The sequence below is a fragment of the Heterodontus francisci genome, chromosome 1, assembly GCF_036365525.1.
Source record: "Heterodontus francisci isolate sHetFra1 chromosome 1, sHetFra1.hap1, whole genome shotgun sequence".
Classification (NCBI taxonomy): Eukaryota; Metazoa; Chordata; class Chondrichthyes; order Heterodontiformes; family Heterodontidae; genus Heterodontus; species Heterodontus francisci.
The window spans coordinates 282,575,779-282,589,692 of NC_090371.1; the positions used below are offsets into that span (position 1 = coordinate 282,575,779).

A 13,914-nucleotide genomic window follows, 5' to 3' on the forward strand; every position below is an offset into this window, starting at 1 on the left:
AGGATGAATGAGAATGGACAGAGACTGCTTGAGTTGTGTACCTATCATAACCTCTGCATCACCAACTCGTTCTTTCACACTAAACCCTGTCACCAGGTTACTTGGAGGCACCCAAGATCACGTCGTTGGCACCAGCTGGTCCTCATCATCACAAGGCGAGCCCCTTTAAACAGTGTCCAAATCACACGCAGCTTTCACAGTGTGGACTGCAACACCGACCACTCCCTGGTGTGCAGCAAGGTTAGCCTCAGACCAAAGAGCTGCATCATTCCAAGCAGAAGGGCCACCCGCGCATCAACACGAGCAGAATTTCTCATCCACAGCTGTTACATAAGTTTCTAAATTCACTTGAAAAAGCCCTTCAAAACACTCCCACAGGGGATGCTGAGACCAAATGGGCCCACATCAGAGACGCCATCTATGACTCAGCAATGACCACCTATGGCAAACGTGTGAAGCGGAATGCAGACTGGTTTCAATCTCATAATGAAGAGCTGGAACCTGTCATAGCCGCTAAGTGCATTGCACTGCTGCACTACAAGAAAGTCCCCAGCGAGTTAACATCCGTAGCACTTAGCAGCCAGAAGCGCTGCACAAAGAACAGCCAGGCGCTGCGCAAATGACTGCGCAGTCATATTCAGCTGGCCTCTGACACCGGAAACATCAGAGGAATGTATGGCATTAAGAGAGCTTTTGGGCCAACCATCAAGAAGATGGCCCCCCTCAAATCTAAATCAGGGGACACGATCACTGACCAACGCAAGCAAATGGACCGCTGGGCGGAACACTACCTAGAACTGTACTCCAGGGAGAATGTTGTCACTGAGACCGCCCTCAATGCAGCCCAATCTCTGCCAGTCATGGATGAGCTGGACGTACAGCCACCAAAATTGGAACTCAGTGATGCCATTGATTCTCTAGCCAGCGGAAAAGCCCCTGGGAAAGACAGCATTAACCCCTGAAATCATCAAGAGTGCCAAGCCTGCTATACTTTCAGCCCTGTACGAACTGCTTTGCCTGTGCTGGGACGAGGGAGCAGTACCACAGGACATGCGCGATGCCAATACCATCACCCTCCATAAGAACAAGGGTGACCGCGGTGACTGCAACAACTACCGTGGAATCTCCCTGCTCAGCATAGTGGGGAAAGTCTTCGCTCGAGTCGCTTTAAACAGGCTCCAGAAGCTGGCTGAGCGTGTCTACCCTGAGGCACAGTGTGGCTTTCGAGCAGAGAGATCCACCGTTGACATGCTGTTCTCCCTTCGCCAGCTACAGGAGAAATGCCGCGAACAACAGATGCCCCTCTACGTTGCTTTCATTGATCTCACCAAAGCCTTTGACCTCTTCAGCAGACGTGGTCTCTTCAGACTACTAGAAAAGATCGAATGTCCACGAAAGCTACTAAATATCATCACCTCATTCCATGACAATATGAAAGGCACAATTCAGCATAGTGGCGCCTCATCAGACCCCTTTCCTATCCTGAGTGGCGTGAAACAGGGCTGTGTTCTCGCACCTACACTGTTTGGGATCTTCTTCTCCCTGCTGCTCTCACATGCGTTCAAGTCTTCAGAAGAAGGAATTTTCCTCCACACAAGATCAGGTGGCAAGTTGTTCAACCTTGCCCGTCTAAGAGCGAAGACCAAAGTACGGAAAGTCCTCATCAGGGAACTCCTCTTTGCTGACGATGCTGCTTTCACATCTCACACTGAAGAGTGTCTGCAGAGTCTCATCGACAGGATTATGGCTGCCTGCACCGAATTTGGCCTAACCATCAGCCTCAAGAAAACGAACATCATGGGACAGGACATCAGAAATGCTCCATCCATAAATATCGGCGACCACGCTCTGGAAGTGGTTCAAGAGTTCACCTACCTAGGCTCAACTATCACCAGTAACCTGTCTCTCGATGCAGAATTAAACAAGCGCATAGGAAAGGCTACCTCTATGTCCAGACTGGCCAAGAGAGCGTGGGAAAATGGCACACTGACACAGAACACAAAAGTCCGAGTGTATCAAGCCTGTGTCCTCAGTACCTTGCTCTACGGCAACGAGGCCTGGACAACGTACATCAGCCAAGAGCGACATCTCAATGCATTCCATCTTCGCTGCCTCCAGAGAATCCTTGGCATCAGGTGGCAGGGCCGTATCTCCAACACAGAAGTCCTCGAGGCGGCCAACATCCCCAGCTTATACACCCTACTAAGCCAGCGGCGCCTGAGATGGCTTGGCCATGTGAGCCACATGGAAGATGGCAACGAGCTCGTCACTGGTATCAGACCCACCGGCCCTCCTTGTCTCCGCTTTAAAGACGTCTGCAAACGTGACATGAAGTCCTGTGACATTGATCACAAGTCGTGGGAGTCAGTTGGCAGCGATCGCCAGAGCTGGCGGGCAGCCATAAAGGCGGGGCTAAAGTGTGGCGATTCGAAGAGACTTAGCAGTTGGCAGGAAAAAAGCCAGAAGCGCAAGGAGAGAGCCAACTGTTTAACAGCCCCGACAACCAATTTTATCTGCAGCACCTGTGGAAGAGTCTGTCACTCTAGAATTGGCCTTTATAGCCACTCCAGGCGCTGCTTCACAAACCACTGACCGCCTCCAGGCGCTTACCCATTGTCTCTCGAGACAAGGAGGCCAAAGATACTATTCCCCTCAACCACTCCCTATGGTAGCGAGCTCCACATTCTCACCATTCTCTGGGTAAAGAAGTCTCTAGTATGGACTCCTGCACATTCCAGTTTTAGTACGTCACCAAGTAATGGATATGGTGACTACAGTCCCCTCTATGCCACCGGGGGGCAGTGCTTTACTGTCCTGTGTGACAAGCTTCCCTTGGATTTTTTTTAAAAACTTGTCCAATTTTTAATAATCAAATCCTTTTTGAAATAATCAAAAATATGTTTGATATCTGACAAACTTAGAGATAGGAGAATGGAGTTGAGTAGATCCTATAAACTCTCTTAATGCCATCATAAAATAGGAGTTTAAACATTTCCATCTGTAATAGAAATGATAACGGATTAATCTTTCATATTGTTGTTGCTACATATGACTATAGTACAAATCATCACTGGAAATTAATACATGAAGAGGAGAAAGTTGCAGGCTATGGGGAAAATGGAGTGTGAGACTAATTGGATAGCTCTTTCAAAGAGCTAGTACGGACGCAGTGGGCCAACTGGCCTCAATTAATGAATGATCAGCAATGACTGTTTACAAATCCTTAAACTGCACAATCACAGTCCCGATCTTTCTTTGTAAAGATATTTTTCTCCTTTTTCCCCTTACCTCAGTCTCTCCACATCATGTTCACATCATGGACTATCCTCATCTGGCTAACACTGCCGACAGAGGTAGTCAAGGGTGATGGTTCCTATTCCCTATCAGGATTTGATCTTCAACTATTATAAAAACAAGAAATGCTGGAAATACTCAACAGGTCTGGCAGCATCTGTGGAGACAGAAGCTGAGTTAACTTTTCAGGTCACTGCTTCTCTCTCCACAGATGCTGCCAGACCTGAGTATTTCCAGCATTTCTTGTTTTTATTTCAGATTTCCATCATCTGCAGTATTTTGCTTTTATTTATCTGATCTTCAACTGGTGTCTCCCACAGACAGCAAGTAGAAGATCCTCCAGCCCAAGCTATCATACTAGCTATGCCAGCAAGCTACCCCTATCCCATGTTATTTCCATCCCCAGCTCTCTTCTGCCCCCACATTTTCCTTCCCTCTGGAATGCATTAACTCGCGTTGTGGTTCAAATGGAGAAAAGGGGTGAAATGGGGGTGGAGAGGAGGGTGGTTTGAAGAGATAAAGCTGATTTAAGTGGTGACATACAATAGATTCTTAAGAAATTACATTGAAATTAGCAATTTATTTTTTTTAAACTTACGTCATAATTTCAGGAGGTACGCTGCAGTTGCTTACACTGAGAGTAGATTCAGAGCTGTTGCAAAAATTCAAACCTAAAAATTCATTCACCTGCAGAGCCTGTGTAAAACCAAAGCAGAATATTAGGTAATGACAGCAATCTTTGCACTTCCTTACCTCAAATAGTATTGAGAGTTTAAGAGGTAAAAGAAATCGCACAACCCCACTCATGATAAAGTGTGCTTTTGGCCCATCATGTCTGTGCTGGTTCTTTTAAAGAGCTTTCCAATTAGCCCCACTCACCCACTCGTCTTTCTCCATAGCCCTGAAATTGTTTTCCTTTTATCCAATTCTCTTTTGAAAATTGTTATTGAATTTGCTTCCATTATCTTCTCAGGCAGTGCATTCCTGAACGTCAACAACTCACTGTTAAAAAAAAATCTATTCATCTTCCCTCTGCTCTCTTGTCAACAATGTTAATCTGTGTCCTCTGGTGACCTGCCACTGGAAACAGTTTCTCCTTATTTATCAAAACCTTTCTTGATTTTGAACACCTCGATTGAATCTCCTCTTAACCTTCTCAGCTATAAGGGGAGCAACCCCAGTTATTATAAATTTATCTTCCATAATAAACCCGACTACCATCTTAAAACGTATACCAGAGCAGCTTGGAGATACTGAGTGCTGATGTACCAACATTCAGGGCCATAGAGGAGGAGCTGTCGCCTCCATCATTCCCACTGAATCAGTTCCTAACCACAGCCTTTATGATCATCATCCACTGCGCACAGATCTGTTCTCCGCATTATAGAGGTGTTGGAGAAGGTGCAAAAAAGATTCACAAGGACGATGCCAGAAATGGGAAGATCAGGAACGGCCAAACAGACTGGAGCTGTTTTCTCGAGGAAACAGGAGGGTGATAGAAGTCTCTCAGATAACCAAGGGGTTTAATAGAGGAAATGTAAAGAAGATGTTTCCAGTTGTGTGACGTTCAAGACTAAGAGCGATATATATACATAAGATAGTCACTAAGAAACCTAATAAGGAATTTAGAAAAAACATCTTTACTCAGAGTGGTGATAATGTGGAACTTGCTATCACAAGTAGTTGAGGTGAATGGAGTAGATGCATTTACGGGGAAGCTAGATAAGCACATGAGGGAAAAAGGAATGCTGATAGGATGAGATGAAGAGGGGTGGGAGGAGGCTCTTGTAGAGCATAAACACCAGTATAGACCAGTTGGTGCTGTAGGGTCTATCTAACTCGATGATGTAATCAGAGCCTTAATAAGTGTGTTACTTTTCTCACCTGGTCATATCTGGGGGTCTTTTGCTGTCTTTACCCGGTCTTAGTGTAACAGGGTTTAATTTTAAACACAGTGTGTTTTGAGCTCCCCTTTTTGTGAATCCTTGTTCACAGTTTTCCAATTATAAGACAAAGAAACCAATTCAAACAGGTTTTCTCAGTTTTAAAGAAGATGTAATGTTATTAAAACCTATAATCTAATATGGCTCACGCCTACGGATATATGACATGCCCACGCTAGCATGCACATGCGATAGATACATGCAGAAAGGAACAGAAAAGAGAAGAAAATATAGTAGAGAGGGGTTTGAGGCAATATCTTGTTACGGTGCTTCGAGCTCACTGTAGTCCTTTCGTAAGTAGTTTTGCATTTCGTTGGGGCCCAGACGTCTTCTTAAAACCTTGTTCACATAGAAAACTTTTCTCTCTTTGAGTTTCACGTGTTTTCACAAGATTCAGTTCCGTGGGAAGGAGATGGAAACAGGCAGAGAGGACTGGAGAGGAGGTAATTCAGTTCCAGGAGCACATGGCGTTCCGAGTTTAAATCCTTTGTTGGGAGTTCAAATTCAAAAAAACTCCAGCCACTAGTCAGTCATGTGATCAAAACTGGTCTGACCACTTCTTCTGTGTATTGGGGAAACAACGACTGGGTCCTTTTGTGCTAACACTGCTAGTGACCATGCAAAAATGTCTTTCCAGTCAGGGGCTTGCAATTTGAAGTTTTAATGTTCATGTGGCGAAATAATGTGTGCCTCAATCTTGGCAGGTGGGGAGTTTGCCTGACAAGTGTCATACAACACTTTTTGATTTGGAATCAGCGGTGCCATCATAATTTATAAATCCATCATTTTGTTATGGAATTAAAGGGACAGTGGCAGTGTGGATATGAAATTGGTTGAATGACAGAAAGCAGAGAATAATGATGACTGTTTAATAGCCTGAGAAGAAATTACACAGTGGTGCTCCCGAGAGGTCAGTATTAGGATCGCTGCTCTTTTTGATATATATTAATAACCTGGACTTGGGCAAAAAGGGCACAATTTCAAAGTTTGCTGCTGACACAATGCTGTGAGATGCAGCCAACAATGAGGTGGATAGTATAGAATTACAAAATGGTTACAGCATAGAAGGAGGCCATTCGGCCCATCGTGTCTGTCCCACCTCTCCACATGAGCAACTCAGCTAGTCCCACTCCCCTCACCCTTTCCCTGTAGCCCTGCAAATTCTCTCTCTTTGGACGCTGATCCAATTCCCTTTTGTAGGCCACAGCTGAATTTGCATCCACCACACATTCCCAATCCTAACCAATTTCTGCGTTAAAAAAGTTTTTTCTCATCTCGCTGTTGGATCTTTTGCCAATCACCTTAAATCAGTGTTATCTGATTCTTGACCCTTTCGCCAGTGGGAACAGTTTCTCTCTATCTACTCTGTTTAGACCCCTCATGATTTTGAACACTTCTATCAAATCTCCTCTCAACCTTCTTTCTCTAAGGAGAACACCCCCAGGTTCTCCAGTCTATCCATGTAACTGAAATCCCTCATCCCTGGAACCATTATCGTAATTTTTTTTCAGCATCCTCTTTAAAACCTTCACAAACTAAAGTGCATTGCCCAGAATTGTACACAATACTCCAGTTGAGGATGAATCAGTGTTTTTTTTAAAGGTTCATCACAACTTCCTTGTTTTTGTACTCAATGCCTTTATTTACAAAGCCCATATGTCTTTTCAACCACTTTCCCAGACTTCAGGAGGACATAGACAGACTGGTGAACCGGACAGACAAATGGCAGGTGAAATGTAACTCAGAGAAGTGTGAAATGGTTCATTTTAGAAGGAAGAATAAGTAGTGGCAATATAAACTGAATGATACAATTTTAAAGGGGATGCAGGAACAGAGAGACATAGGGTTCACATACTCAAATCTTTGAAGGTAGCAGGACAAGTTGATGAAGCTGACTTTGACTTTATAAAGAGAGGCAGAGAGCATGAAAGCAAGGAAGTTATGCCAAACCTCTATAAATCCCTATTTTTGCCTCAGCTGCAGCATTATGTTCAAATCTGGGCACCCTAACTCCTTGGAGAGATTGTAAGGAGATTTACTAGAATGGGACCAGGGATGAGGGACTTTAGTTACATGGAGAAGCTGGGATTGTTCTCCTTAGAGCAGAGAAGTTTAAAGGGAGATTTAATAGGTAGTGTTCAAAATTTTGCGAACCTGTTTCCACTGGAAGGAGGGCCGGTAACCAGAGGATGCAGATTTAAGTTAACTGGCAAAAGAGCCAGAGGGGCGATGGTGATTTTTCTTTTACACACTGAGTTGTTGTGATCTGGAATGCGCTGCATGAAAGGGCGGTGGAAGCAGATTCAGTAGTAACTTTCAAAAGGGAAATTGGATAAATACTTGAAAAGGAGAAATTTGTCGGGCTCTTTTCCCTTAGTGATGATAATTCCAGGTACTTACTGTCAAACCATATCGTGGGATACTGAAATACTTTAGCCAAGACAACCAGTTTGCAACACTCGGCAGGTTCACCAGGAGGCCTGAGAAAATCTGGAAACAATTACAAACAGTGAGCAGAGGCCATACGGCCCAAGATTCCAATCACATCAGCTACCACTGAGTTCTGTGATAATATCATGCCCAAACCATGATTATTAGGAAATGATAAAAAATAACCCCAATTATCACTCATGAGAAACATCCAAAACAAATATAAAAACCTACCAAATAATATAGATACCGCAACACAGACTGAATGGGCAGAAGTCTTGATTCATGCCAGAGGCAGGACCAGATGTAGGAGGGCTTGAAAATCGGATTCGGAGAATGGCAGCTTTGCCAGCATGTTCCCGCCTCCAGGCCATTTTAAAAGTGGATGGATGGGGGGCACAGTGAGGGTGGGTGTAGGGGATGGAGGTGACAGCCACCCTTAAAGGGCCTATTATGACACTGGAGAGATGTCGATCCAGTCAGCAGTCAGGCCCTCACAGCAGCCGAATCCCTGCGATTACATGGATGCGGCTTCCCAGCAGCAAACTGATGGGGGGGGCTAGAAATACCTTCTTCAACCCTCCTGTGGTCATGTCTGTACGATGTTTACAGCTGTTTCTGCAGGCTGCTCTGCGGAGGGATTGCCCCTCCAAAGTAGCAGACCGGCAATGATGGCCAGTATAAATTTCAGCTTTATTAAAAAGTCTTTAGCGGGTGCCCTGTCTCTCCTATCTACATCGACAGTGCCCACATCTGCCAGTGGGTCTGGAGAGCCTCCTAATGGCCCTCCAGTCTTGGGAGCCACCCACTGTCCTTAATTGGACGGCAATACGCACCGTGGTCACTGATTGGCCAGGCTCAGGTGCCGACACTATGCGGAGTCGTGACTGGAAATGGTCAAAAAAAAAAACTTGCCCTATACGCTCAGGGCTTTGATTCGTGTCTGGGCCACTTGTGGCTGAACATTGGCTTCACACAATGGTGTATAAATCGCTATTACACCTGCGATTCATTAAAATGTATTTTTTCATTTGGAAGTTTACAACTACTGGCTCACTGTCTATGTATGCAGCAAGCATGCAATCTAATGGGAAGCACCTGCATAATTTTTTTTTTTTTTAAAACAGGCACATTAAAACAACAATTTGCATTTATATAGTGCCTTTAACGTAGTAGAACATCCCAAAGTGCTTCAAGGAGTGATTATCAAAATATGACACCGAGCCACAAAAGATGATATTTGGACAGATGACCAGGAGTTTGGTTAAAAGAGGTAGGTTTTTAAGAAGCATTTTTAAAGGAGGAGAGGCAGGCAGAGAGGTTTAAGGAGGGAATTTCAGAGCTTAGGACCGAGGCGGCTGAAGGCACGGCCTTCAATGGCGGAGAGATGAAAATCAGGGATGCACAAGAGGCCAGAATTGGAGGAGTGCAAAGATCTTGAAGGATTGTAGGGCTGGAGCAGATTACAGATATAAGGATGCAGGCGAGGCCACGGAGGGATTTGAAGACACAAGAGTAAGCAAAAATCAAATAGATATGACATACGATCATGAGAACGAAGATAACAGTAATGCTGAGGTTTGCAACTGCTATGATGCTCTGTCCAGTCGCCACAGACAATCCCAGACATGCAGCTGTGACGGACACTTGGGCTAATGTCAGCATTGTGATGAAAAAGGCACTGGGTTGTAACCTAAAACCTAGGAAAAAAATACTCAAATTTTCAAAGTGACAATCAAATTATGACCTGTCAAATCAAAACGAACTCAACCATAAATATATTTTATAAGAGCAGTTACACCTTTACCACATCCCACAATGCTATGACAGATGCTATGTGAAATCAAGAAAATTACATACAACAGAAATGTCATATGTTGGGGTGTATTTTCTCTCTGCACTCTGAACCCATTTTTAACGTAGATTGTGACTTATTTATCTTTTATTAAGGCACCCTGACATTCTGCACGGTTTCTAAATCTTACATTCTAAATATTGTTTCTTTAACTTTTAATTTACATCTTATGATTTTAAAGAATATTTCCTTAAAAATATATTTATTCATTGTTTAAGGCATTGGATTTAATACCCAACTCACATTCATATTTTTCATTGCTGCTACTAGTGTACATATGACCACTATTTCTCCCAGTATGTGTTACACTTGAAATAGTCCCATACCAATGGTCACTGGGGCTAGATTACTGGGTAGCAACCAGAGATTAGGTCTAATCAGGTGACAATAGCAAGACAGCCAGTTTTCCAATGATTATATTGATTATGGAGCCAGGAATTGTGTGGAGCTATTAATTCACCATTCAGTTTTCCCATTCTGTGTTTGATGCATTGACAATAGTAATGCCTGTGAAGGTAAATTATCCCCTCCCCACTTTGAAATGATATACCCCATTTATGGCAAGGGTTGGACAAGGCTCAGTTCTTGCACACCCTTACGATGGGCCCACTGGCAGAGGTTTAATCCCCACTGCTCATATAAAAAATGCACTTGATAGATATCATAATTTTAGGAAAATAGGAACAGGAGGCCATTCAGCCCCTTGAACCTATTCCACCATTAATTAAGTCATGGCTGATCTGTATCTTAACTCCATTTACCCGCCTTGGTTCTGTATCAATTTATACCCTTGCCTAACACAAATCCATCAATCTCAGTTTTGAAATTTTCATTTGACTCCCAACATGAACAGCTTTTTTCAGGGGGGGGGGGTAGTTTTCCAGATTTCCACTACCCTTTGAGTGAAGAAGTGCTTCCTGACATCGCCCCTGAACAGCTGTGCTCAAATTTTAAGCTTATGCCCCCTTGCTCTGGACTCCTCCCCACACCCCCCCCCCCAACCACCAAACAGTCTCTATCTACCATATCAAATCCTATAATCATCTTAAACACTCCTGCATCTTTTAGCACTGACAATGAGGGTGAAAGATGCATTGATGCCATTTTCATTTTCTGCCCAAATTACGTTGCCCTTGGAAGCTCAAAACTCAAAAGATGAAATTTTGCTGCTTACCTATCAGAAAATAGGTTGTAATTGTAAGTACAATGGCTGGTGTTGCCCTCATGGGTATCAGGTCAACCAATACCTTTGCTATGAAGTATGCAGTTATTCTGTAGTATCCACTGATATATTCATGTCTGTAAGTAAAATAAAGTTACTGTAACACAGCATCAAATTACTATCAGCAAGGATCAGAGATAGAAAAACACCACCTTTACCATAAACTAACCCACCGAGGAAATAGTTTCTCTCTACCAACCCTATCAACTGCTTTTATCACCTTACACTATCTCAATTAGATCTCCCCTTAATCTTCTATTTACAGCCCTAATGCGACTTACAGACCTTAAATTTTAAGTAATACAACAAGAAAAAACTTTCCTTTCTAAGCATCTTATCGGATCCCCAGGAAGTTCCAAAGTATTTTATGTTCTGGTGTCAGTATGCGGGAACCAACCTTGAAGCTTGACATCATGAATTATTGTACATCTGTAGCAGCCGTGGCTCAGCAATAGCAGTCTTTGCCTCTAAATTAGAAGGTTGTGGGTTCAAGTCCCAATCAGAGACCTAAGTAAAAAGATTTAGTCTGACCCTCCAGCGTAGTAGTGAGGGAACGCTGTGCTGTTGGAGATGAGACGTTTAATAACGGCAGCTCTCTCAAGTGAAAGTGAAAGATTTCCACAGCACTATTTTGAAAAGCAGCAGGGGAGTTATCCCTGGTGTCCTGGGGCCAATATTTATCCCTCAGCCAACATCACAAAAACAGATTATCTGGTCATTATTTCATTGCTTTCATGGGAGCTTGCTGTGTGCATACTAGCTGCTGTGTTTCCTACATTACAACAGTGACAACACTTCAAAATGTTCTTCAATGACTGCAAAGCGCTTTGAGACATCCAGTGGTTGTGAAAGGTGGTATATAAATGCAAGTCTTTTTTTTTTTATTATGACGATATTGGGATTGACATTTATGAGCAAGTTTCTTAAGGACAGTGCAGGACCCAATCTAGTGATGGAAATAACTCTGAGACTAAGTTGATTCTCTCTGGGAATAATGATGGCTCCCACTTTGTGACTTTACAAAGTAAATTGAAATTGTGTTAATTATTCACAAAATTTAGAGAGTGTAAAATTTAGAGGTGAAGAAAGAACAAAAAGATCCAGGTCTAAACCGAGGCTGCTACTTAATGCATTAACCACAGCATTACCCTGTTCATTTCAATTAAATTAGCCTATTGCTGGGCGCCAAAATTTAGAAATATATTCTATTGGATTTAGAAATATGGCATTAGTGTCAATTGAATCAATTTTGATATGACAGCACGATGATATCTCAGATCTTTTTTACCCTCAATTTAAGTGATGTCACAAGAGTTTTTTTTTACTGAAAGCTAAGAATTCTGTGTGCTTTTAGAAACTGAGAAAAGGATTTTCTTTGAACACTGAGTGCTGAAATTTGATGTTTGAACTGTGTGCACAGACGGCAAGACCTGTTTCCAAGTAACTAGGAAGATATATGACTGTGGTGACTTTACAGTTGAAAGTTTAGTTTCACTTTGGGTTAAAAATAGTTGCTGCTAGGTACCTGCCAGAAAGACAGCCCAGAATCTCTTTCTCTTCAAAACAATTCCTGCATCAAGTGAAATTCTAATTTCCTCATGAAATTAAAAGAACTTTGAAGAAGTTGCAAATCAAATGTATAAACATACAAAAGAACATAAGAAATAGGTGGAGTAGGCTATTCGGCCCTTCAAGCCTGCCCCACCATTTAATAAGATCATGGCTGATCTGCCCCAGACCTCAACTCCTCTTTCGTGCCAGCTCCTCATAGCCCTCAACTCCCCGATATTTCAAAAATCTGTCTACCTCCTCTTTAAATACTTTCAGTGATCTAGCCTCCACAACTCTCTGGGGTAGAAAATTCCAGACATTCACTACCCTCTGGGAGAAGAAATTCCTTCGCATCTCGGTTTTAAATGAGTGTCCCCTTATTCTGTAACTATGTCCCTAGTTCGAGATTCCCCCACTAGTGGAAATATCTTTTCAACATCTACCCCGTGAAGCCCCCTCAGAATCTTGTACGTTTCAATAAGATCACCCCTCATTCTTCTAAACTCTAATGAATAAAGGCCTAACCTGTTTAGCCGTTCTTGATAAGTCAACCCCTTCACCCTTGGAATCACCTAGTGAATCTCTTTTGAACTGCCAGTATATCCTTTCTTAAATACGGGGACCAAAACTGTACACAGTGCTCCAGGTGCAGCCTCACCAACACCCTGTACAGTTGTAACAAGACTTCCCTATTTTTAAACTCCAACCCCCTAGCAATAAAGGCCAAAATTCCATTTGCCTTCTTAATTACTTGCTGCACCTGCATGCTAACTTTTTGTGTTTCATGCACAAAAATACCCAGATCCCTCTGTGCTGCACTTTTTTGAAGTCTCTCTCCATTTAAATAAGTCAGCCTTTTGATTCTTCCTACCAAAGTGCATGACCTCACACTTTCCTACAATAAACTCCATCTGCCAAGTTTTTGCCCAGTCACTCAAACTATCTATATCCCCTTGCAGATTCCTTATGTCCTCATCACAACATGCCCTCCCACCTATTTTTGTATCGTCAGCAAATGTGGATATATTACATTCGGTTCCCTCCTCCAAGTCATTAGTAGAGATAGTAAATAATTGAGGCCCTAGGACAGATCCTTGTGGCACTCCATTAGTTACGTCTTTCCAACCTGAAAAAGACCCATTAATCCTGACTCTCTGTCTTCTGTGAGTTAACCAATCCTCAATCCATGCTAATACATTACCCCCAATGCCGTGAGCTCCTATCTTGTGCAATAATCTTTTATTGGCACCTTATCGAATGTACCTTATCGATTGCACAATGTTCAGCACCATTCGTGACTCCACAGATACTGAAGCAGTCCGTGTAGAAATGCAGCAAAACCTGGACAATATCCAGGCTTGGACTGATAAGTGGCAAGTAACATTCGCGCCACACAAGCGCTAGGCAATGCCATCTCCAACAAGAGAGAATCTAACCATCTCCCCTTGACATTCAACAGCATTACCATCACTGAATCCCCCACTATCAACATCCGAGGGGCTACCATTGACCAGAAACTGAACTGGAGTAGCCATATAAATACCGTGGCTACAAGAGCAGGTCAAAGGCTAGGAATCCTGAGGCGAGTAACTCACCTCCTGACTTCCCAAAGCCTGTCC

General features: G+C 43.1%; 1 protein-coding gene and 1 long non-coding RNA gene across 3 annotated transcripts in view; one reads left to right on the plus strand and one right to left on the minus strand.

Annotated features, from left to right (window-relative positions):
* LOC137377149 (uncharacterized) overlaps positions 1–13,914 on the plus strand; it is a 152,047-nt gene that overhangs the window by 26,863 nt on the left and 111,270 nt on the right. The window lies entirely within an intron of this gene.
* LOC137377141 (broad substrate specificity ATP-binding cassette transporter ABCG2-like) overlaps positions 1–13,914 on the minus strand; it is a 111,471-nt gene that overhangs the window by 5,203 nt on the left and 92,354 nt on the right. The window contains exons 12-15 of the mRNA XM_068046501.1: positions 10,697–10,821; positions 9,213–9,367; positions 7,638–7,727; positions 3,893–3,990 (exon numbers count right to left, since the gene is read on the minus strand). Coding sequence (XP_067902602.1) covers positions 3,893–3,990; positions 7,638–7,727; positions 9,213–9,367; positions 10,697–10,821 — 468 coding nt within the window. The remainder of the gene's footprint in view (positions 1–3,892; positions 3,991–7,637; positions 7,728–9,212; positions 9,368–10,696; positions 10,822–13,914) is intronic.